Source organism: Argentina anserina, chromosome 6 (genome assembly GCF_933775445.1).
Source record: "Argentina anserina chromosome 6, drPotAnse1.1, whole genome shotgun sequence".
Taxonomy (NCBI): domain Eukaryota; kingdom Viridiplantae; phylum Streptophyta; class Magnoliopsida; order Rosales; family Rosaceae; genus Argentina; species Argentina anserina.
The window spans coordinates 31,587,371-31,613,223 of NC_065877.1; the positions used below are offsets into that span (position 1 = coordinate 31,587,371).

Sequence of the window (25,853 nt, forward strand, 5' to 3'; positions counted from 1 at the left end):
AGGAGAACATTAGAGAGAGAAGTAACATTCCAACTACCATTATGAATAAAGTCATCGACTTTAGCATTTAGATTTAGAGCAGACTGATTAGCAGGAGATACCAAGTTATAAAGCCAAAATTAATGTCAGAACATGTACTAAGAATCCAGCGCATACCATCTTGGAGAATTGAACGAGTATCTAAGATACTAGTCTTAGAGGCAGTAAAAAAAGAACGTTTTCTCAAATACTTAGCGTGGACAATTTTAAACCAGAGATTATCAGGAGAAGTCAAAACTTTCCAACCTAACTTAGCAAGAGTTGCATAATTGAAATGATTAAAAGGTCGAAGGCCTAGGCCTGCCACCTTTAGCTTTTGGAGTACAGATATCAGACCAAATCTTATTGAAGGAGAACCCCAAAAAACGTTCCTATTGCAAGCATCAAGCTTCCGAGACAAAGAAGGACATTTAAAACAAGACATAATGTGCTTAGGCATTCCAGTTATATTTGTTTTCAGTAAGGTAAGTCTACCACCTCTAGAAAGAGATTTAGCCTTCCAACCAGCCATCTTCTTCTGAGTTTTTAGAATAATATCTTTTGTATTAATAGTGTCTTTCCAGCTAACAATGTTATTGATACCCAAGTATCAACCAATAACACTTTTCTGTTAAATATTCATAATAGAAGTTAAAGTGGTCCTAGTACGATTAGGAACATTATAAGAGAAAATGACAGAAGATTTATCATAATTAATTTGTTGACCAAAAGCGAGGGAAAAGGTATTCAGAATTCTTGCCATATTATGAGCAGCTATGGTCAAGGCCCTGCAAAATAAAAGACAGTCATTAACGAAGAAAATATTAGAAATTCTATCACATTTAGGACCTGGGAGAATGCAAATGTGGGAGGTTCTCTTTAAAGAAAGGGCATGTAAATGTCTGATAAGAGGTTCTAAACAAAGAATAAAAATGTAGGGAGAGAGAAGATCTCCCTGTCTTAGGCCCCAAAAGGAGTAGTTGGAGAGCCATTAACTAGAACAGAAAAGTTAACATGAGGTGATGCAGTTCATCCAATGCTGATCAAATCCAAAGGTAGATAAACAAGAGCGAATATAATATGGCAAGAATTTAATGACATTTGGTAAGTGGGCTTGCTTCCATTTCTTTCGTAGGAGGCCCAATGGAGAACTCATTTGCTTTTGTTGCACCGAATATAATGCCATTTATAGGAAGTGAACTGGGCTTTATGGTGTCTGGACAATTCAGAGAGATTTACTTGCTCGTGTTGCTTTCCTTGTTCCGAAGAAATGACGGACAAACTCACTCTTAGTCGTGCTTGTGCCCGAGGACGTAGCTACACATGAGTTACGGTGGGTTGTAGCCCATTTTAAATTACTAAAAAACTCGTCTTTCTAGCTAAATTTTAGTGTAAAAATTTAAATTTTAAATATTAACTCACTCCAAATTTCTATATAAGTTCATAAATAACTTGTAATTTTTTTTCTAACCCAATTTATTATAAAATCCTAACTCCGCTCTTGTTTGGGCCTTAGTGATCATTTCAAGCAGCGAAGAATCAAAGACTATACCTGTGAGCATGCAGTCAGCTTTAATTACTTCTTTTCTGGAATCAGTGATAGGCTTTATTTCATTCCATTGTACTCTGATTGTTCAAGTCAAATTAATCAATGGAAATTGTCGTTCATTAATCAATTAAACCAATTACTCTTGCTTTGGTATGCATGATCGGTGAGATTTCATAATTTGGGGAAGAGATTATCTTTGTCGCCACCACTTAGCACTGATACTTATATTTGACACCCATATGTCGCAGCATCATACTCATGTTCGCATGCAAGAACAATCAAAGCTTTGCTCAATATCTTTTTGCACTTACCACCGTTTCAAAAGAGAGAAAGCAAAGTTTAATTAACTTTGTTTCTATTTCTTCTAGACATCTGGAGCCTTGGCTCTCACTACTCATGTTTTGTCCATTGATTTTACAAGGTTTGTGTCCAGATTCGTTTGTATTGCTATGAACCTCCGTGGAGCAAGGTCATGAGGAGGTAGTTGGCTAAAATCATTTTCAGAGATTTCGACAGCATAACGGCGCTTCCGCACATATTTTAGCATTGAAACTAGGTCGTTCATGAACGGCATTTTGTTCCAATGGTATTACAACAGCCGAAATCGCATTAAGACTTTGGTCGTTCATGAACGGCCGTATTGTCTATTGTTTCGGACCGAGGATCTTGAGGTTGTTCATGAACAGCCTCTTTTGTTTTGCAGCAAGCTTGATCGATGAATTTGGTGCGTCAAGAATTAGAGCATTTGAGGGCAGCAAGTGCGTGATGACTCTGGCCGTCAACACGCATAACAAATCACCAGGGGACGTATTAAAGGGCCGGTACATGCATGTTGATAAGGATTAAAATGAAGAGGCTTGTATCACAGGGAAGGCAGATGTATATACCTGTAGCCATTCTTCTTCCTCCTCTGCTGCGTTTTTCTCTTTTTTGCTCTGTATTTCTTTTTGCTGTCCCCCCCCCGGGGTCTTCTCTACGTACTTCTTTTGTTGTTGTTGTTGCCGAGAATGTCGCATGGAGATGGACTTTGATAAGATACATCCACTTGAATTTTGAAGTGGTCGAGGAATTATGATAACCCTATTCAATTTCAACTTAGGCAGGCTGACCCGGTCTTTCATGCAATTTGCCATGCACGTCGTTGTTGTTGAATTACATGCATCCTTATACTTTGATTTCAAATGAATTAAAATGCTTGCTGATAAGTTTTCAAGTTCAAAAGAACTCGATACTTATCTCATCTTTGTTTGGACTCTTTCAAATTTGTCTGCTACTCTGATAGCAAATTGTATTTCTGTGCTAGGACTCTAACTCATTGGAAGACCACGGCCACCTGCTAAGGGAGGTCCAATGCATTGAACTTTAAAAAAAAAAAAAAAGAATTTGGTCTCAACGTCGTGAAAATTTACACGAATACATGCTTGTCTTTCAATAAAGTGATTGTTTTTTTTAATAGGACAAACTGCCCTTAATTTATTGAAATCAAACTAACAAAGATTGTTTTCCCCTAATTCTCTTGCTTATTATGCCTCCTTCGATACTATGAACTTTTAATTTTTATTAGCTAAAAGTGTCATATATAACGGTAAAGTCTTAACCTATGCAAGGGCTCTGAGGTATGTGTAATGATATTGGAATATCGATTGCGCAATGAAGGAAAAGTAGATGAGATCCTAGATTTGAGTTCAAATCTTCAATTCAAGGAAGGCGACTGTAAGTTTCCAGTTGGAGAAGAACCCTCCTCTTCACAAAATGCTGACACATAAGAAAGACTGGGGCGAAGACATGAAAGAAACTTGAAGGACAGTGAGAAAAAAGAGGGAAATTGCATTCCTTTGTAATTATTTGCGTTCTCTACAAATAGCATAAATCATGATATGCTCTACATCCTAATCTAGACCCTGTATTACAAGGCCCACAAAAAAATAGTGAAGCTGAAGAGAACTTCCCACTTGCTAAGAGTAATCTTGAAATCTGGAATATACTACTAGTCCACTACTCTAATGAAGCTGATTACTCATGTAAAAATTAGGGTGATGCAGAAGGAATTAATCAGACGTAGTTTTTCCTCAAATGTGCCTGCCTGAGTGCTAAGTGGGTGGGAAAAACCTGTTGAGATTAAACGGCAAAGTGTAGAACTCTTCGTTTCTGCTGTCTCCTCGAAATGTTCTAAACTTAACCCACCATGGCATTCCTCTGTCTTTCTTTGCTTTTTCTACCTCTATTGTGTTATCAAGAAACACTGCCACTATTAACCCGACAGTAGCAGGAGACGAGAATATAGTATTCAAAAATGCATTGAACTGCAAGAAACACAGAGCAACATATTATAAGCATCAGCAAATACTACACAATTTCCATATACGAGTTTGCCAGCAATATTACTCACCCATCCGGCATTGGTATGGACAAGACCATGATGGGCAGGATTCCAATATTCATTGAAAAAGTGGGGAACTGATATCCCAAGGAACAGTGAAAGCCCGGTAATTATGAGATTTCTCATGGAATTCATATTTGTGAACTGAAGAAATGATAATCCCACTGAAGCTGCAAATGGACAAGGAATTTTCTGTGATGAGAGTGAAGAAGAAAGTAACGGATAACCTCATCAAGCTCATAGCATGCATACCCACGAGGCCAAACAGAATGCAGTATAGTGCAGCATAGATAGGGGCTGGTATAGATGCAAATACAGCTCCAAATTTACCTGAAACAATATTAGAGAGGATTAAGCCAATATCTTTTGTATCCCATATGCAGAACCATTAAGTAAAATATGCAACTGTAGAGGGACGGGCAATGAGTTCCAGGGTGTAGTAGTCCTCTCTCTTTAGGGGAGGGTAGGCTCCTAGCGTGAAGACCTCTACCGAGGGACTAATATTGTCTATTCCCTTTTCTTAAATATATATATATATATATATGCAACTGCAGCAAAATTTTGAAGACCCGAATACCTTTTTACAGATCAATTTATTTCTGAAGTACAAAGTTATTTACAAACCTAGCCAAAATAAGTTCATTTGCAAGGAGATCAGTGAAGCAGTTAGGAGCGACCTTCCTACCTATCACCATGAATTTACTGTGTCATTAAGTTATATACTAACCCAAGGTTGAGAAGAATATCATAAATCCAGCAGAAATTTGAACAACTCTACGACTTCCAACTCGTGTCAATCCAAGGAGTCCGACGTTTTCCCTGAAATACATGACCAATATCTGAATCAAACTAACGTTTATATTAAACAATACCACTGAGCAAGCTTTGTAGGAATCTAAGATGGTGCCTTACACAGAAACAGTTGAACCAGTGCCTGTTCCATAAAGTCCATCAAGCAGAACACCGATTCCCTGCCAACATCGTGAAAACTAATCAGCTTTTTGTTATTAGATAAATTGAGTAACCTCTTTGCATTATCTACATTCTAGAACTACTTGTAAACACTATGCTCTTTGTTATCGGAAAAAAATCTGTCATAGCGGGAGTTTAGTTAACAATATTCTTAATCAAATGCTATATAACCTATTACCCTTTTGCCTTAACTATTTCTGGACTAATGATCAACTGAGAAACAACCCCAACAAATATGAGTAGCTGGAGATCAGTTTATCCTTACCTATAAACGATTTATAAAAGTATTAATTGTGCTGTCTTCTTCATTGTAGTGACAGAAGCAATATCTTTTGGCAAAATACTTCCCAATGCACATAACATTTGGGCAATCTTTTCGATGCTCCATTGAGATAAAGAAAAAAGTTTTGGAGCATTTGGTGGAACAATTTAGTTCTTCGCAGTGTTCATTATAAGATTTACAATTAAATTCAAAATGATAGCACAGTTACCAAACCTACTCCAAAAAAAATGTCATTAGGTTTCTAATGAGTTCACCTGCCAGCCAATACCCCTGCTCAAAACATAAGCAGGAGGAGGAGTGGCAATCGCCAATCTGGATGCAGCCTTGTATGCGCCAGTTGACTGCAATATACAAAAAACATTCAGGACCCAATATGTGCTTCAGATGAAAGATCACTCCCAGAGACATGTTAAATGCGTAAACTAACACACTCATAGACTAAGTCTGCTATGGTTTGGTTATTGTATAGATCACATAATCAATAAACAACATAATATTGTGGTACTTCCAAAACTTGATAAATACCTCAACCATTGAAACAAGAACTGCAGACATCATTGCAAATGAGTGACCAGCAGAAAATGTAGGTGGACCCCACTGCAGCGGATATGGAAACTTGAACCTGATACAGCAGAAAAAAACATGGGTAAACATTAAAAGTTAAGAAATGGAAGGAACATAATAAGAAGGCACGTTCTTCTTTGGCATACCATGGGGCAGTCGATATGAGATTTGCTCTATCTGTACGACAGCTGACTTGTGTTATCTCACGTTTGTCTCGGTAAGCCCCGCCAGCAGTTAAGGTCAGAGAATAGATCCAGATGATTGTGACACAAATCAATACCGGAAACCGTTCAAAGATAGGGACATCTCTAAGTGGCCTCACATGCTTCAGATACTGAAAATATCATAACGAATAATTTGAACACAAAAGAAAAGGCATAATGAAGATGTCAACACACAGTAACTGTAAATTACTTACTTGAGAAAAGCCTATAACCAACAACAGCATTGGAATTCCAATTTCCACACACTTCCCCAACTGAAAAGATGGAAACTTTTAACTAAGTGGAGTAATTTCCAACTGGAGAATGAATAGATACATTCCAAAAGTGGAATATCAGCTGGCCACCTTGATATGGTAAAAGAATGAGCGCAGTGAAGCATCCTTATTTACAGATTTCAAATAGTTCAGTTCTCACCAGGTTCTAATGTTTCATGGTCGAAATAAAAACATTACTCACAGATTTAGATAAAATTCAAAAGTTTAATGAGGAATGGAATGTATGAAATATTCGATGTTATGAAAAATAAGCAATACAAATACTAAATACCTTAAGTGGTCCTCTTCTACTTTATTTGTTTTGAAAGGAAAAATTATAATAGCAGAGACAAGTTTGACCCCTTGACCTTCCCTGGGAAACCTTTTTCTACTTTATTGCCATAACCCCGTAGGGATGAAAACTTTGTATTTTCTAGAAGATAAAAATGCTGTTCTTTAAGGCCACGTGGCAGGAAGTCCTATTGGTTCAACCCAATAAAAATGAAAAGTTGCTTTCTCTAGAAAGATTTACCTCTGAAAATCCTCGTTCAAATAATCCTAAACCAACTAATCCAACTACAGGTGCCATGCCAAGTGGACTGAAAAACCTGCAGAAAAACCGGCAGATGCTGCATCAATCAATCATAAAATGAAAGATGAAAGAACAAAACTTCCATTCTTGGATCTACTGTCTACATACCGTGAGAAGAGACCCCAAACTTGGCTGTAACCCAGAATGATTTGTATGCTTGAAGCTACAATTAGAGCCCCTTGGATAGCACGCATTGTTTGTATAAATCTCTGCAAACCAATGACATGGGAAGATCTCTTTCAATACCCTACCAAATAAGAAAGGTGCTTAAGTACAATTGCTAAATAGGAAATAAATGCATATGTGTCTAATTGGATTGGAGGTTTACACTGACATGCATGTTATATCAAGGTCACAAATTTAATATACTGCATCACTCATTCATCCTCCTACTTATATACAATGACCATTTTGCATCAGACAGAGAAGTAAACCCCTATCAATTATCACCCTTTAAGGAAACTTGGCCCCATTGGAACCATGATCCTTTATCCTAAGAAGACATTGGTACAAAGGTACTATCAAATCTTAAGCAGCCTGCTACTAACTCATAGACTAAAATTTCAAAAAGAATAAATAAACAAAATTCATGTTTAGTTCAACAAGATTTCCAGAAGCAATACAAGGATAGTCACTTACTTCATGATTATCAGTAATCCGATGGAACTTGGAGTCATTTATAATGTAGGCTATTGGGACGACATAAGCAAAGGAGCCTCCAACTACAGCAGGTAGCCTGGTTCCAAAAAGTGCTTGGAGAAGTGTCTTAATTCCAGCAACAAAGAGGAGAGTCTGTATGACTCGTGCTTTGTCACCCTGTTTGCAAACAAGAATATGTTCATTTTTATTCAATTTATATTCATTATAATGACCAAGGTTCACAAAGAGCGTAAAGTTTTCAATTTGAAAGACAAATGACTTACATCACTTCCGCCCATTGCAGGGACAAGTAATGAAGGAATCATTACACTTGTGCCAAGCATCACAATGTAGTTTTGAAATGCCAGAACTATGGTTTCAACTGCAAGACAAGAGCTTGAATTATATCACAAAATGAGAGACAAAAGCGATCAAGTAGCTAATTTCTTAATCCCCTTAATAAGTCTTTTCTAGCAGAACAATTGTTTCATCATAATCATGCCATGGCCAAACCATCAAAGTAAATGTGTGTCACATTCCCAATTCAAATGGCACACGAGAGAAACTATCGACCGAACCTCTGTTTCATAGCCCAGAAATTAAAGTCCCACATCGCCAAAATAGAATGAGAAGACAAAATCATCAGACCATCTTTAGTAATTAGCAGTAGCACTCATTGCTACAGCTCAAACTTTAATTAATGATGCTACATTAAATTACACCAACCAATTGCATACATTAAAAATTTGTTTCTTTATTAAAATCTCTAAGGAACAAAACAAAGTTCATATAATAATCTCTCCCAAGTCGTAAATAACAAAACCTCATACCCCACCAATCTCCAGATTTCTTATTACTCACAGAACAACCAAAACAACGATTCTTCATTTCGTGTCAAGCTTGTAATGCCACATTGCTTACTAGCCATAGAAATACCAGTGCCTATAACCCCAGGAATCATCAAAGCTGCCACACAATCCCATTTCCCCTTCCACAGTGATCATTCCCCTCAGAAACCCAAACCCAGATCAAAAACTCTAAAACAGAAACAGTAAAGAACCAGTTGAAGAGCCACATGCCCATTTCATTGACAACAAAAGAAGAGAGAGAGAGAGAGAGAGAGAGAGAGAGAGAGAGAGAGAATAGAGGCAGCACATACCCCAAGGAGGGTTGGAGTCAATACAGTACTCAAGGTCCTGTAGCTGGTCCATTGGAGGGTGTGTAATGTCAGCCATTGATGGAAGCTCCAAAAAGCAGAGAGCTTCAGTGAACAAAACCCAGAAAGGAAGAATGAAGAAGAAGACGAAGAAGAAAACAGCAAAGTGAGAAAAAGAGTTCCAGATATAAAGTGAGAGAAGCACACTAGCTAGCTAAGCAAGAAAGAAGAAACAACAACATGCAAAGCAGAGAACAGAGGAGAGAACAAAAAGCCTGCTCCTTTAAAACAGTCTTCAAGATTACACATTTACCCCCCACCCCTACCACCTTGAAAAGACGCTTTTATCCCCCACCTTTCGTCGTACGGCAAATCTTTTGTTTTTGGGGCCCAATGATGATAGTAATCTCCCATGACTGATTTAGACTGTGCTTCAGTACCTTATAACATCATCACAGTTGATTGATTGAGGGCCCATGACCAGTTTGTGTTACCTACAGTAAAAAAACCAGTGTTTAACCCTTGGTTAAAACGGTAGGCCATTATTGGTAAGCTAACGAGTGTTTGGAGAGAGTTGTTGGGTTTAGTATTTCTAAAAAGGTCGAGTCTTTGGGTAGTGGCAAGGAGTGTAAATACGGGGTGAACTGAGGGGTGAAATGGGGAGATTAAGAAAATTCAGAGGAGGTGGGGTGGCACGTGAGAGCTTTCGGCTGAGACTTCCTAGTGTAAATAATAGAAATATTCCCAGTTTCCCACCACGAGCATGACATTCCCTTTCCTTTCCCCACAAAATCCGATTCCCATAGGAAATTTTTTTTAATTTAAAAAAAAATTGTTAGGAAAAGAGAAGAAACCAATCTTTGTTTTTGTGTTCATATTTCGTTTTCAAATATCATACAAGATAAGAATCTTGGTTTCTTTTTCGGTTGTGGAAAATTTTCGGTGTGTTATGGGAAATGGCTTTGGCTTTGGCTTGGATGCTTTTCCTCAGCCTAAATATGTGGGGGCTTTGAAACTTTTTGAAATGGGTTAGAAATAGATAGGGCTCAATTTTGGGAGATTCCCTTTGTTGGTTATTTTGTTGTTAAAAGGAGTCGCTTTTTTTTTTTGGGACATTTTAGTAGTGAAAGGGTGATGGACCCTTTTAGTCATAGTCATGACTTCATCATCTTGCACTTTTACAGTAGAAAGGACTAGCGGTTAGTTTTGATCTGAAAGAGAGACGATCATAAAATTTCAAGTTACTCGTTGTCGATTTGTTTACAGTTTTCTTTTTACGAGGACCTATGGTTATCAACTTATCGTAAATTTCAAATTTACTTGTTGTCCATTTGTTTATCTTCTTGTTAAGTCAAGTCAAAATTTCATTAACAAAACAGTTGGAAACCCTTTGACAGAAAATTTACATCAAATTAACTGAGCCTTAGATTCAAGCCAACAAAGGTCTAGGTTGGCCTTCTAAATGCATCTATGGCAATAATTCTCATAATTTATTTATCTGGAAAGAAAGGTGAAGGGAATAATTTCAGAATACTCATAACTTTGGCTACAAATAATGCCTTCTGTAACCGAGTTGTCACTCTAGTACTCTCTGTGGTAACTATGTAACAAAGACGTATCTGCATCGTGCAATAAGTTTGTCACTTCCCTGAATTTAAAGTTTCAGATCTTGTTGCAGAGACAAATTTATATACAGAACAGTATTTGCAGCTCTGAGAATTTGAAATTCATATGTAATCATCATACATGTATTGATCTTCTTTAATGACAAGAAATATGTTCTTAGAGAGCCGACTTCTGGTTGAAGCCAGCGTCATAAATTAGTTGCTTCTTGAAGGTTGGAGAGGTGGTAGAAAATAATCATGTTGAGGCAAAAATATGAGTGCTTTTATATAACAATTCCTCTTCTCCAAAAAAAAATGAACAGGTTGAGCACAACCAAGAATGGTATGTCAAAATGGGAAGCATACCTCAACAAATCAGAAGAGTTTTGTTCTCTCAGTCCTCTTTATCCGGTCCAATATACATGGTGCAAAAAACAGAAATAAAAATTAGCAGGCAACCGAAAATCCGACCAAAAGTTGGTGCTATCCTTGCAGAACCAATGACCCAGAGTTGTGATAAGGCAGCCTGATACAGGGAAAATAGAAGGGACTGAGCTGGTTATGTTGCAAAACAAAATACATAAATTTGGAAATGTTAAAAATTGTGACTGATTTTTTCTTTTTGACATGTTGGATGTATTTCCTACTATTTATGTATCTAATTTAACATGAAAACTGATACTGCCTTTCAACATTGCCCATTTCCCACATCCCTCCTAGATTCCATACTCGTTGGATGTGATCAGAGACATCAGACCATGCATTTTACATGCAACTTTTCATGCAATATATGATATCCAAGTACAAGCAGGCTCATACCTCCATGTATAGAACGTTTGCAACTTTGCTAGTTTTCTCAAGCTGCAGTCCACGTGCTAAAAATACCTGAACTCAAGGACAGAAGTTTCAGAACTCCAATACTACTAGAGTATTATTAGAAACAGAAGTCTAGATACAGAGATACTAATGCATGCTTTAATGCATCATAATTCTGCCAGTGACAAAAAAAGAGAATGGACAATAGTTCACCACATCACCTCTGCAAAAAAGGCAAGAACGGCAAGTACGAGCATAAGTGAAAATGAGTAAAAACTTGGGAATACAAACTTCTGCAAAAGGAAGCACACTCATTTGAGAAACCCGAACCAGCAATAACCAGAAAGCATCGAAGATAATTATATCACTCTAAACCAATATAACACTGAAAATTTAGTAATCAAACTTCTGAAATATGAAGCATAAGCATTTGAGAAACCCAAATCGTCATTAATCAAAAAGCATCAAAGCTAATTATATCATTCTAAGCCATTATAAAACTGAAAATATATAAATCAAACTTAAATTACTGCACCTAAAACAACCGCTCTGCATCCAGTTCACATATTTGTATGAATAGGATTTCATAGTGGATATCAACTCAAAAATCATAATTTAAATTAAGGAAAACTTTAACTAGCAAGTTTATGATTATGAGAAGTTTCCCACACTAGATAAGACAGCATCCATCAACTATACTATAATTGTCTACATCACTTAATTGCATTGAAGAAAAATTCTCCGTAACTCATTACAGAAACACTTTAACTCTCACTCCTCCATTGATCATCAAGAAATATTATACATATCGTCATTTTCAGTTATTACGAAATCACTGAGACAGTGTACATGAAATGTGGACATTGTAATGTATATCAATATTGTGTAGCACAGCATAACAATAATGACAGCAGCTTACCTCAAATACAAAAAGACAAATTCCTGCAGCAGGAGTAGCCAGCACACCAAATGAAAAGACTGTCAATCTGAAAATTGAAGAGACATTTTATCAGGAAGTTTGCACCTGAACAGGCAAACACAGGATAACATACCACTTATCCACAATGGTACATGTATCACATGATGCAATAACTACTGGGATTTTCGCATCTGGAAATGCAAACTATAATCTCTTAACTTTTTTCAATTTTTTGTCTTCTTGATAACCAAGGAACAAAAACAATTAGACATATTTGATAAAGATTTAAAGATTATGCATTTTGTATAAATCTCATCTCTACTGCATGGTCTCAAACACAATGGGAAAGTATGATCTCTGCTCCACTGAGGAGCATCATACTCTGGTGAAAAATTAAGAAAAACATTTCAAGGCCACCAAACACAATGGGAAAGTATGATCTCTGCTCCACTGAGGGAAATTTTTTTTATTAACCCTATTCTTAGGTTACACCCAACATGGCTAAAAGTTTCTAGCATTGATCATGTGTATTTATCAGATTATATCTTATTCAGGACTCACAGATTCAAGAAGGTAATAAGTAATCTTACAGTGGCTGATCGCATGATTTTGCTCCAGCCCTTATTAGACAGTAGCTGATTCCACCGGTTATTGATGAAAGTGAAGCAGCTAAGATTGCATATATGTGGCTGCTTCCACTGAGACTTGTATTATTTCCTTCACCTTGTTGATCTAATCATTATGCATAATCCATAGTTAGTGTTGCACAAATTTAGGAAGAGCGGGTAAATTACCTAGTTACTCATTATATGAATGCAGAAGGTTCATCAGATTAGATTTTCAATTATAAGCTATAATTTTGAATTAAGAAAGGGTCATTAAAAAAATGCCGATCAAGTTTTTATGAGAAGCACTTGTGTGCTAGTTGCTGGAAGGTAATAATGCACTCGCTTTACAAAATTTACTAGAATTTGTAACACTCATAGTATATAAATGCAGGAAGCGGAAAGATAGGATAAGCCTTTGCAACAGAAGCACAGAAATGCAGGTGAGTAGCCTATAGATGTTTGACCAATCTCTTGCTACATATTCAGAACATCACATGCATGTCTCATATATATTATGTTAACTCACTTCTGTACCTTGTGTAGTAAGCAATAGTTGAAAAATGAAAAGCACACCAAAGAAACTGCACGCAAGACCTGGAAAAGGAACAACGGTTAATGAAGCAATATCTCCCTGCCAAACAAAATCTAAACTAAGAAACTTTTCAGAAAATAACTTCATTAAGTACCCAAGCACCTAATAAATATTACATATCATGCAAGATTACTCTGAAAATAGCACAACCAACAGTTATGAACATACTACATACCTCCAATCTCTGCAACTTTATAAGTCTCATGTAGAATGAATCTTGCCACAACTGAAGCTATAATTGGAGTAGTTAAGCTAAGTACAATAGCCTGAGACAAAGATAACCTCTGAATGCTGCAATGACAAATAGGCAAATCTTTGGTTATTTATGTGCTTTTTACACTAGACATAATCAAGATTTAAGGAAAGAGTTCACGAGCCTTCTTGAACACATTTCAAACACACTACAGTTGGAATACGCTAATAACAGGAATAGATACGGTAGAGTTTTCAGAAAACGAGCAGACAAAAATATACAAAATATGACTTACCAATAGATGAAACTCAGCAATGAGACATATCCCATAAAGGCTCTTGAAATCAAAAGATGTTTTGCATTTCCCAGCCCAGATAATGGCTGTCCAACCTTTCTCAACCACATATATGACAATACCAATATAACTGTACATCTCGTAAATGCAACCTCAAGCAACGGAATGGGCTGAACTGCCATAACAAATTGGAAACATAAATACAACCAACAAACAAAACACAACCAGACAGAGTCAGCAACAAGAAATTAGACAGAATGCAGAACTTACTAACCTGAAAAAATATCAGTAACAACTTCCATCGTAAAATAGATGGTGGAGGAAATAGCCATACACATTAGACCAGAGTATCTAGATCCACTCCACACCCACCAAAGAAACTGAGACGCCGCGGATATCTCCGGCTCAAGTGATCTGATTACCTCCTCCTAGAAACAAATAACAGACTTGAATTCAACTACCGAAAAACCACCAGTCCATTAGTTAACCAATATGTCCCTTTACCTAATCACCTTCCCTATTTCCTTAACAATTTACCAAGCAATCACTTAATTGAGACTAATCAGCCTCTTAAGTCCTTCTATGAACAATTACAACTAGAAAGCTAACATTGCGGAATCGAAACAGAAACCCTAGCTCATGATAATCTCTACACGATTCAAACATTAATGAGTAATGAAATTTGGAGATGGAGATCTTTTACCCCAGGGTTTCTGCGGGGATATGAGAGAGTGAAGATGTTGATTTTGGGCTTCTCGGCCTGCGACAACAGAGGGGACCTCTCCTCGGTGACGCCGCCGCCGTCAGCATCCGATGCTGACGAGGACTGGCGCGGGATCACGTTCAGCTCGACGTCGCGGTCTCCTCCGTCGATGCTCTCCGCCGCCGCCGATTCCATTCGCCGAGAACCTGATGGAAACCCTAGAAAGCTAGCTCAATATGCCGGAGGAGAATTTGTTGGCCTGCTGTGAATTGCTGATGCGTCGACTCTCTTGTACGTTCTGCCGAAACGGTCAAGTTGGGTGGGCTCTTGCTCTGCGTCCACGTGGCGGGTTTGTCGGACCCGCTGGGAGCTGAAATTCTCAATGGAGTGTTGACAGTTGGATATCTCCCGGGAAATTTCAGGGGCTTTTACCCGCCTATATTACCAGCTTTGGCATTTTTATTTTTTGGATTGATTTTTGAATCTGAAATTTGAGAAAAATGGTTATGAAATTTGTTTGTTGAATAATAAATTTTGAAAATTGCATCCAACTCTTAGGAGGTGAAGACGAAATTATCCAACATTGATCTCTACAAATTCGATGTGTCCAAAGTATTATTAGTTTTTGCGATCTGGTGTATGTAATTTAGACATCTAGTCATGATTTTCTGAAATTTATGAATTAAAATCCAGCATACAAGGTTGAGTGGCATACATTATGTCTTTTATCGTTGGTTATTTGTTGAGGCAAATAGATCAATGATAAATCAAGCCACCTTCCGTGTTTGGTGAAGTGTTTACATATTACATTAATTAGGAAAATTAACATTTCTGCTGTCGAACTCAACCACAGTTTAAATATATCGGTATTAGTATATATATATTGTTTTTAAGTGAAATATCAAATATATCGAAAATATTAGAAAAAATATATTGTTTATGTTCTGAAATTATTTATTTATTTATTATTAAAACTATATACAAACATATACAATTATTAACTTTATCTAATACTAGAAAAAACTCTAGGTGTTTGAAAAAACGCACGTTGGTCAACAAAACTACAATACGTCCAGACATACGGGTCATATAATACAAATTGTAATAGTTAACATGATAGACATATCTCTTCCGAACTGCTCATATTTTTTCCAAAAAAATGATAGTAAAGATAAATCTAACTTGATAATTAATCATATACTTCTCCAAACTGATCATAATTATAAATAGGATAACCAGATTGATAGCTTGATTTCATGTGATTCGTTTGACGTCCCACTATACTATGTGCTCTATTAATATAGAATCAAAACTTAAAGCAACTAAAGTACCATCAGATGTAATACTTTGATCATCAATAGCTCCTTTTGTCCTCCTCTCGCACCTACTATGTTGTTGCTCACCATGACCACATGCTCTAGATCCATGATCTTTATCTTAAGTAGTATGATCAAAATTACTTTCACAAGTAAATTGCTCAAATCCTCTACCTACATAAGATTGTCCATATTCAAACCTTGTATCTCCACCACCTTGTCAACTTCCACCACCACCACCACCACCACCACCATTATCATATGAACTATCTGGAGTTGGTACGCTGTCCTACACACTAGCATTATCATTATCATTATCATTTTCCTGGTCTCTAACTTTATCAGATAATACGTTATTTACATCAATTCCAAAATCAATCCATTTTCTATGACGTGTGAAAGAGGTTGTTATTTTCATCATCGAGGTCAAGGAGAGCACTTGTCACTAATATAGCTTGACTCTTAAGAGTTAAGATTTGAACCTTCACTCATTATCTAGATTTCTTTTACGAAAAATTAAAAATTAGCCGATTGAGAGACTACTCTTCTAGTCTTTTTTTTTGTATATCTCTTGAGGATGGATGTGATTAATTAATTAAAAAAAACTTCTCTCTGAAAGTCTAAGACATCCTCAAGTTGAGATAAAAAAAATTAAATAAAATATATAGGATATTTCTCTAAAATATCGAAGATATATCGTAAATATCGGAGATATTTTATGTTATCGGAAAAATATCACATATATAGGAAAAAATAAGATATTTACCCCTAAAATATATCTTTTTTTTTAAATGGAGATATCGTAAGATATATTAGATATCGGGGAGATTTTAAACCTTGAACTCAACCGAGGTCATTGCTTTTCTAGTCTTTACTAAGTTCTAACTTCTAACAGATTTGCTTCTTTAATAAAGAGATATCAGTCCAATTGAATTTAAGGTGCATGTTAACAATTCACAAGCATTTCATTATCAGTTTTTTAATGTGAAAACTGCCGTAAGCAAACGTATTATCATTTGTTTAACAAGCAGAAGCTGTCTGGATCATTCTGGTTAAAAGAAATATAGGCCCTTAGCCTGCTGAGGTTAACAGTATAACACCCTCAAATTCAGGGACTATATAGCTATTGAAGTTAAAATAATTTCTTTTTTCTATAGTAACAATTCATCTTCGTACTTACTATCTGATTTCACAAAAGATCGTATTCTTGTTTCAATTAACAATGTAACATTTGACAGGGCCTGAAAACAAAACGTGAAATGAGGTATTGAAATTGTGAACCTCCACCGTGAAAACTTTAACCTGAACTATGATGTATCGTGACAATTCCGATCTTCAGAATCTTCAAGTGTCGATATGAAATCACTTCTTGTCTCTAGAGATGAAATCAGAGCTTAGCGACTTTTCTATTTCCTCAAGGGAGAGCCCTTTGGTTTCAACTATAAAGTAGGTCGAAAATATAGCCGCAAGCAAAGAAACTCCGTCAAAGGTACCATAAACTGGAGCAACTCCGAATTTCTCCACCAAGTCGAGGAAATATAAACCCACCAAGAAGTTGCAAATCTGAAATACAATGACACTTAAAAATGCCATTACAAATTTAATATGAAGTCAAAACTGTCTACATTGTTTCAAGAAAATAAAACTTAAGTGCTCACCCAGTGAACAGTAAAACTGAATCCCATGATCTTGCCACGTGATCTGCTACTGCTGAGTTCTGGTATGATAAGTCCAGTGACCGGGCCGGCTCCTACTGCAAAGGTGAATATGTACCTAAGAAAATGCCAACAAGAAAGAACATCAATGGACGGCTCTCTCAACAGAGTTTGTTGATTGGTAGAATGCATCAACCAAGACAACGCATGCTTACATGACTGTACCCAGTATTGATAAGTTGTAACCGAGTTCATCATCTAGTGGAAAACTGATAGCATAGACCACAAGAAACATTGAAAGTGCCTGCACAAAGACTAAATATTTAAACTCATAAACAGAGTATCCACCTTTAACAATTATTTGTGTAAGTTTCTTATTGTCTACAAAACATTCACTAGTCAACTCACCATTCCTAAGTAACTTCCAATCCAGCGCTTTTGCCTTCCCTGTTTATCAATCAAGTACAAAGCACAAAGTGCTCCTGCAATGATGAATAGCAAGCAAATGAGGCATTGGTTAAGAAACATACTTCACTCCACAAACATACAGATACATAACATCTCATACCTGCAAAGTTGGTGACACCAATAAGCAAGCTTGCTAAAGCACTATTGATAATTCCAACATCTTGAAAAGTAAATGATGAAAAGTAGAGAACTCCATTTATAGCCACAAACTGTTGAAGTACAAAAAGCCCACCTCCTATGCATGCAACTGCAATCACACAAAAAATGTCTGAGTACTTTCATAATTGGTTATTTGTCTAATTGTGAACTCAATGCCTCGATTATTATTGAAGAATCATGGACATGTAGAATCAAGGAGTTTAGAATATAAAAGTCTCTACAGTTATCAAATCAATACTATAGCAATACAAGGGTAGTTTTTCAAGTTTCAGTTATGATGCAGATTCTTAGATCACTTGGATGTCAAGTGGCATAAATTTTCAAATGATCTTCTAATTTCAACCTAAAGATTCCTTTATATGACAGACACATGACACAACTAAAGTTTGCCTCTTCCAATAGGTCCGACCAAATGCTTTCCAAATCACTGCCATCATTCTTGATTACTGATTGAAATTATTCAATCGCCTTTTCAACTTCAGATGCTCCCCAAACATTTTTGATCACTTCTTTAGCTCTGCTCAATCTCCCAACCTGTACAAAACTACAAACAGCATAAAGAATAACATAGAAGAAAACTCTCTGTACTTCTATAAAGAAGGATAAATAGTCTGACCTTGCATAGCCAACGAGGGCTATCTACAGAAAATTGCATTCCAAGAGCAAGGACAAATCCAGGGACTTGCAATATACAGCATTGTCCTCCACCTAAGAAACAATTAGCATATGATGAGTCCTAGGCATTTCCCATTCCCGTGAGGTTTTACCATAAATGATCCAAAACAGAAAATTATGCTTAAAAAATGCACAGCTAAAATAATGTTTAGATAGGGCATTGAAGTCCTCTATCATTGAAGTCCCAAGTGCAAACAAGATACAGTAAGGAACATAACCTCACCAGTGTGGATCAGTCTCTGCAGGAATTCCAAGAAAGAGTGACGAAATGATCCCAAGACACGTGCCAATATGACACAAGGTTCCTAATGAACCCCTATATTTTGTTGGAGCAATCTGCGAGTCTAGACCAACCCTACTAGATTAAATATCGATAGGTTAGAGATATGGGAATAGTTTTGACCTGGTTTTCGAACCCGTAGGTGAGGAAGCTGCTTCTTGGCCGCCCAGGCTCTGTACATGTTGAGGCGGACGGGATTAGGAAAAGAGAGTGGTTTGGGAAGGGAGTGATAGAAGAGGTTGGGATTGGGACCCCTCGTGGTGAGGATCGTCGGAATCGGAGGAAGAAGGGGACGGTAGCCACCCACATCGGATCACTGTTGTTTTAGGAAATTTGGGATAGACTGAGATGAGAAGAAGTCGTTCACATTTCGACGAACGGGATCGTCGTGAAGGGAGGAAAATATAGTAATGACAAGTGGTATATGAGTGCGGGACCCATTTGAGAGTAGATAACTAATACGACGTGTCTCTTTAGGTTTGGATAAGCGAGGGAAGATTCAAATTTGGATGTTTTTTTTTGGGACGAAAGGAAATTTGTGGCTGGGGAGAAGAATGTCATCACAAAAGAGCGCTTTTGTTAGATCAAATAGATTGTATTGCTAAAAAGAATGGCCAGAAGGCTGGTGCATCATATGCCGAGGTCTACAATATAAGTTGAGCAGAGACTACAAATAGCATGATCAGAACTCTTACAAATATCAAATTCTGAAGCAAATTGTATTGCAGACATACTAGCAGATCATGCTTATTCTCATTCGAGTCCAGCTGTTTGGTTTCACACTCTCTTGTATCTGTGTTTTGGGTGTTTCATTTGAATCAATTAGGAAGGGGTGTTATATATGTAACATTAAGTTCAATTTAGTCTGACCACTGTATTTTCCATCTATAAACTAATATGGTTTTGTCTTCCTCACATGTTCCATACCAACAAAATCCAAATGTAAATTAGTTTGAAGCTAGAAAACTGTACAAAAGCTATCATTTTAATGGTGAGCTTCCACAGAGAAAAAGAATAGCTCAACCAACCTCAAGTCTACTAGCCTGACTAAAAGTGGGCTTTTACTCTGGCCTCAGTTCATTGTCTATGCCCATATTAGTTTCCCATTTTGGCAAATCTAGCTAGGCCCAACCCAACAGCTTTCGTTGAGTAATTCAAAGTCAAACTTAGTTACCCAGTTTCGGCGCGAAAGAAGGCACACTCGTCTATCTATCATGGACATTTTCTCCGGAACAAAAACATGCGCAAATCCCGTTCCGTTTAATTTTGGGTTGGAAAATCTCAATTCCCGTGCCCATCACTCACAAAGTTGAAAAATCAAAGTTACTGTTTACGTAATTTTCCCGCGCTGTCGGCGAGGGAACAAGCCCAGGTCCACCGCCAGTCAATCGGTGCTCCCCCATTCCACCTGCTCAGCCGGTAGCCCTTTCCGCAATTAGGGGAGGGCCACGGCCGTACGTTCAGCCGCCTCCACGTGAAGGTAGTTTCGCCACCGACAACTGCTTTCTCGGGAGCCCAAGCTCTGGCGTGGCTTGACGGATACGTCAACGCGAGTCCACTACTAGAAACCAGGAGCTTATTGCCTTCAAGACTTTAGAGGGATTAAGACGTAATTAGATACCTTTTACGTCGAATCATTAAGGTTTTATAATCATGATGAGTCGGGTCTAATGAGCACTCAACCTCGTTATGTTTTTTTAATTTTCAAATCTTTGATGTAAACCCTTGAATATGGATCACTGATCCTCAGTTTTCTGGTTGCGCGCTTGATATTTTTGTTATATTCCTGCGTGGTAGATATTATGATTATGACATGATGGGAATCAAGAACACTGTACAAAGACCAACGACATCATTTTTCGTTGAATGTAATCAAGAACAGTGGCAATGGTACCGGTCGATCATGCTTTCTGAGACTTTTAACCTAGCTTTTTACTTGTGTTTGTTTTTTTTTGATACGTTTTACTTGTGTTTGTTAAGCTAGTCGTTGTATGCATCATTCTTTTCTGAATTGTAAGATCAAGTTTGAAAAATGGTGCATATAGAACTGTACGTAGATTGAGTGATTGACAATCAAATAGCCTTTAACTCGATTACTCGAGCATGCAGTAAATTAAGGCTAGCTTCTGTCTTTGATGGTGTAACTGCGAGTATGCAATTGTAACAATTGTGACTCCAATTAACTCGAAGGTCGAATAAAACGCACGCAACGCACAAGCATAATTATATAATTATTTGCAAGACAAAATCCTAAACCTTGCCCGAATACCATTTATGGTGACAACTCGGAACACACCTCCGTCTCCAATACCCAGAATGATATATATAGTTTCGCAGAAGAAACTTCTTCGCTATACCCTATACCCCATGGTCCTCTGCACCACCAAATCAAAAATATGTATATCACTCTCTTTACGTATCTAATCTTCTGATCGAAGCAATCTTTAGAAAATCAAAATTCATGGACATCTGAGCCAATCTCCATACATCAAGCTTTTATTAGCTTTAAATCATGTGTCGGGCAGTCGGTATAAATAACCCAATTTCACCAAAACAATATAACCCAACAAAATTAAAGCCGATGGCCCTTTTACCATTAGCTCATGCCACACATATTTCTCATTCTATTTATTTTCTTCAATACAAAATTGGTTAAATATCAATGCTCCTGGAGATCAAATAACATTTAATCGAAGAGACAATAGCGATCTCTGATTTAGACTAACACCAAGTAGGTGGTCATATTTGTTTCTCTAATAACTTGAAAGACAACCGATGACTATCAGGAAGTAGAAACTTTTTCGAAGTACAATACATTTACTCATATTGATTATTAATAAAGAGTCGATTTTCACTGAAGTTATGGTGAATTGAAGATCACCATAGCTCTTCTTCTATATTTGGCAAGATCGAAAAGTGCTTGAAACCGTTGCAAATATCACGCTCTCCGTTAAGAGTCACTCTCACAGTCTCGTGTGAAAGTTTAGTCAGTCACATGCACTGGACACCTAGCTCCCTCTCCCTCTCCCTCTCCCACACCTTAAAAACACAATTCACACGAAGCAGAAAGAGAGAGAAATATTTCTAAGAAAGAAAAAAAAAACAGAGAGTGAGCTATACTCCTCTCTGCCACTTTCCCGGTTTCCCCCATTTTTCCCTTCACTACTCTTTTTTGAAGGGGAACAACAATGGTGAAGAAATGTTATGGCTTGTTTGCACAATGGTGCTTTGTTTCTCTCATCTTCACCACCGCCAGAGCTATGAACTACGGCGACGCCCTCGCCAAGAGTCTCCTCTACTTCGAGTCCCAACGCTCCGGCCGGCTGCCGTACAACCAGAGAGTCACATGGCGGGACCATTCCGGCCTCACCGACGGCCTAGAACAAGGGGTAATGTACAACTTAAACTACCGTGTTGACGCAATGGTGGCAATGTGTCGTTTTCCATATATTAATGCTTTTTACTAAGTAGTAAGTGTGTTTTATGATCTTAATTGGTTAATTAGGTAGACTTGGTAGGAGGCTATTATGACGCCGGTGACCACGTCAAGTTCGGACTGCCAATGGCGTTTACGGTGACAATGCTGTCCTGGAGTGTCATCGAATACCGGCAGCAGATCGCCGACGCCGGTGAGCTCGAGCACGCAATGGAGGCCATCAAATGGGGGACGGATTACTTCATCAAAGCTCACACTAGTCCAAATGTGCTGTGGGCTGAGGTAAGTAGTTTTCTGCATTGCCTCATTAGTATTTTTACATTAGCCATGCCAGGTGACATGTTTTGATGTAGTTGTGGCATTGTCACAGGTGGGTGATGGAGACACTGACCATTATTGCTGGCAAAGACCAGAGGACATGACGACATCCCGGCAGGCGTACAAGATCGACGAGAACAATCCAGGGTCAGATCTCGCCGGAGAGACCGCGGCCGCAATGGCAGCCGCAGCCATGGTGTTCAAGAAAACGAACCCGCATTACGCCCACCTCCTCCTACACCACGCGCAACAGGTAACACTAATTTAATAAGCACACATTATGCGCGTTACTTATTTATAACTATCATTTCTGCACGCGCGCTTAGTGCTTAATATAGGGGAAATGTACAGTTGTTCGAGTTTGGGGACAAATATAGGGGAAAGTATGATGAGGAGGGGAGGCTGGGAGTGGTGAAGAGCTACTATGCGTCGGTGAGTGGATTCAAAGATGAGTTGTTGTGGGCAGCTTTGTGGCTATACAAGGCCACCGACAATGAGGAGTATTTGAGGTATGTAATAAACGAGGCTGAGAATTTTGGAGGCATTGGTTGGGCAATAACAGAGTTCAGCTGGGACGTTAAGTATGCTGGTATTCAAGTAATTGCTTCAAAGGTAAACACCCAAATTTCATATTTAGTCAGAGTGCCTAATCCCACAAACCTTCATTAATTTAGTCAAATTATTGGATTTATAATTATACTCTCTATATATACTTGCACAAAACAAACTGTGACCAAATTTGCTCAGAACGGTATTTCTTTAAATGTCAAAAATTGCTAATTTCGTCTGTTTTGATTTCCCGAGTGTGTATTTGAGACCAGTGTAAAAAACTATTAAGATTAATTAGTCGTAAATTTGCTTCATTTTGATTTTCATGGTGGCTAATGTGTGGTCGTATTGCAACAAGTAAAGTTTTTGCTTTATTAACCCGTTTGCTTGGTCGGTCTAATGGTTGCCTAGCTAGGTCATAGCGCCACAGTTTTGCAATCTAGCTCAAATCCTTTTTGGATTTTGCTTTTCCAGAATTCAAACTTGAAATAATATTAGTAGAACTTTGAAGAACTCCTTTACACTTTATAGATTAGGTACAAGGAGCAACCCCTAATTAAGGCATATAACCAGGGTAGTTTATTCAACCAAAACTATTTAGTAACATGGAAGCTATCTTCCGGCACAAAACCATGTGCAAACATAATGCTGTGCATGGCAGCTCTGCCTTTATGTGATTCTAAGCAAAAGCCTGCCACTTTGGCATAGTGATTGTAGAAATCTCAAAGCTGATATGCCTGGACTGAGGAATAGAGCTTCTGAAAGTGAAGATTGGGGGGGGGGGGGGGGGGGAATGATGTGCTGCATTTAGGAATAGTAGAGTTTAGTTAGTAAGGTCGCTGATATAATCAATCTTGTCTTCAAATCTCTAAGTGGGGACTGAGCCTTCATATTTACATGTGTGGGTGGCCCTTTTGTGGAACTGAGTGAGTGGATGCAATGGCTTGGTTTCATTTAAGGCCAAGACTCTTGTAGATGAGGCACGAGTCTCTCCAGCTCTGCATATTCTAACCAAAAACCGTTTGATCTGAATTTTCATTTAGTTTGCATTCATAATTCTTGATCTGTAAAAGTCCATTCATGTCTAGAATGTCAAAATCAATCATATTTCTTCACATTATAGAAGAATGTAACGTTTATATGTAGACAAAGAGGTAATGTCGGTAAAGTGTTCGATAAAATTCTTTGATCTTATTACCTTTTACTGCTGGTTGGTGTACTCAACTCTCCCAAAAAGAGAGAATAGTTCTGAAACAATCTATGTAGACGCATATAACACATGGCTCACATGCTTATGTCTACGAGTACAATTCATATCTGTTATATCAGGGATCAACTGTGCATAATGAATCTTACTAATAATATACATGGAGCCCATTGCTATGTAATTATGAACTAACTCATTTTCTCTTATGCAGTTGCTTAGCGAAGAGAAGCACAAGAAGCACAGTCCTATACTGGAAAAATATAGATCGAAAGCCGAGTACTACATCTGTTCATGTCTGAACAGGAACATTGACACCAAAAACATGGAAAGAACACCAGCAGGACTATTGTACATAAGGCAATGGAACAACATGCAGTATGTTTCAACAGCATCATTTCTTCTAACCATGTATTCAGATATCCTTAAAAGCTCGAACCAAAAGCTCAGCTGCCATGGAGGGACAGTGGACCACCAAGAAATCCTCAGCTTTGCAAAATCACAAGTTGATTACATTTTGGGATCTAACCCATCAAACATGAGCTACTTAGTGGGTTATGGTTCAAACTACCCTCAACGGGTGCACCACAGAGGTGCCTCTGTGGTGTCTTATAGAGAGAACAAAGCGTTCATTGGGTGTACACAAGGGTATGATAACTGGTATGGGAGGGTTGAGCCAAACCCTAATGTTTTGGTTGGGGCTTTGGTTGGAGGACCTGATTCTCAAGACAAATTTTTGGATCAGCGGGACAATTATATGCAGACTGAGGCATGTACATATAATACAGCACCATTAGTTGGGGTTTTTGCCAAGTTTTTAGAATTAGAGGTCCAAAAGGGGTTGGATCATAGTCAGGATTTGCGTTTAGTTGCTTCTTATTAGATATAATATGGAACAGAAAAACAGAGTGCCTGGGTTTCATGTTAAAGCCCTTTGTTTTGTTTTGTTTGATTTTGTAATGGTGGCTGAGCTAAGAAAGGTGTTCTAGCCCATTTTGTAACCTTCATTGTTTTAAGTGTCTATAATACATGAGCATAATATAAAGCTCCATATGTTCACTTTGAAACAGTGTTCTGCATTGTAGCTGAAAGGAAACCACTATCCAATACTCAAATGGGTGCCAGAGCAAGTTTAATTCCATGATGGTGGTCATTGTCTTATATCTTCCTGCAAATAGTTATAAGCTTCTAAATACATTAATATTTTCAAAACTGATGGACAAATCCAGAGGAACTTAACTAGCAAGTTTGTACATAAATGAAAACACAAGTTTGAGATTGCTATATTTTCCAAAAAATATCACTTGATAGGCATGTGTTCATTCGCCTATGGATGACCCAATATTATCTTTGTGCGAGGAAAGAGACCGGAGTGAGGTGAAGCACATTTTGACGACTTAGTAGTGAGGTCTTGCTTCCAAGATTATTATAA

General features: G+C 37.7%; 4 protein-coding genes across 5 annotated transcripts; 1 reads left to right on the forward strand and 3 right to left on the reverse strand.

Annotated features, from left to right (window-relative positions):
* Window positions 1–3,561: 3,561 nt before the first annotated feature.
* Window positions 3,562–8,753, reverse strand: LOC126801001 (nucleobase-ascorbate transporter 1). Its single transcript, XM_050528438.1, has 14 exons — window positions 8,635–8,753; window positions 7,760–7,857; window positions 7,476–7,652; window positions 6,945–7,045; window positions 6,777–6,852; window positions 6,185–6,244; window positions 5,913–6,100; window positions 5,728–5,824; window positions 5,457–5,543; window positions 4,860–4,918; window positions 4,675–4,766; window positions 4,200–4,277; window positions 3,957–4,117; window positions 3,562–3,870 (listed from the first exon to the last, which is right to left on the reverse strand). The coding sequence occupies exons 1-14, from the start codon at window positions 8,708–8,710 to the stop codon at window positions 3,658–3,660; spliced, it is 1,563 nt and encodes a 520-aa protein (XP_050384395.1). The 5' UTR covers window positions 8,711–8,753; the 3' UTR covers window positions 3,562–3,657.
* Window positions 8,754–10,581: 1,828 nt separating this feature from the next.
* Window positions 10,582–14,779, reverse strand: LOC126799364 (uncharacterized). 2 transcript variants are annotated; one of them, XM_050526559.1, is made up of 10 exons: window positions 14,362–14,778; window positions 13,933–14,086; window positions 13,659–13,833; window positions 13,346–13,461; window positions 13,113–13,172; window positions 12,561–12,702; window positions 11,971–12,037; window positions 11,273–11,344; window positions 11,055–11,120; window positions 10,582–10,761 (listed from the first exon to the last, which is right to left on the reverse strand). In XM_050526559.1, exons 1-10 carry the CDS (start codon window positions 14,554–14,556, stop codon window positions 10,630–10,632), a joined length of 1,179 nt encoding a protein of 392 aa, XP_050382516.1. In that variant the 5' UTR covers window positions 14,557–14,778; the 3' UTR covers window positions 10,582–10,629. The 2 variants fall into 2 exon arrangements, with proteins under 2 accessions (XP_050382516.1, XP_050382517.1); XM_050526560.1 differs by lacking the exon at window positions 11,273–11,344 and having other exon boundaries at window positions 14,362–14,779.
* A 2,010-nt stretch (window positions 14,780–16,789) lies between these two features.
* On the reverse strand, window positions 16,790–19,223 carry LOC126799312 (probable plastidic glucose transporter 1). Its single transcript, XM_050526492.1, is given in 7 exon segments — window positions 16,790–17,240; window positions 17,336–17,450; window positions 17,548–17,636; window positions 17,741–17,814; window positions 17,901–18,047; window positions 19,038–19,202; window positions 19,205–19,223. Coding segments are annotated over 7 exon segments (810 nt in total). The 3' UTR covers window positions 16,790–17,039.
* A 2,872-nt stretch (window positions 19,224–22,095) lies between these two features.
* LOC126798534 (endoglucanase 11) lies at window positions 22,096–25,429 on the forward strand. The gene is made up of 5 exons (XM_050525536.1): window positions 22,096–22,303; window positions 22,420–22,632; window positions 22,721–22,921; window positions 23,020–23,280; window positions 24,636–25,429. Exons 1-5 carry the CDS (start codon window positions 22,103–22,105, stop codon window positions 25,302–25,304), a joined length of 1,545 nt encoding a protein of 514 aa, XP_050381493.1. The 5' UTR covers window positions 22,096–22,102; the 3' UTR covers window positions 25,305–25,429.
* Window positions 25,430–25,853: the final 424 nt, after the last annotated feature.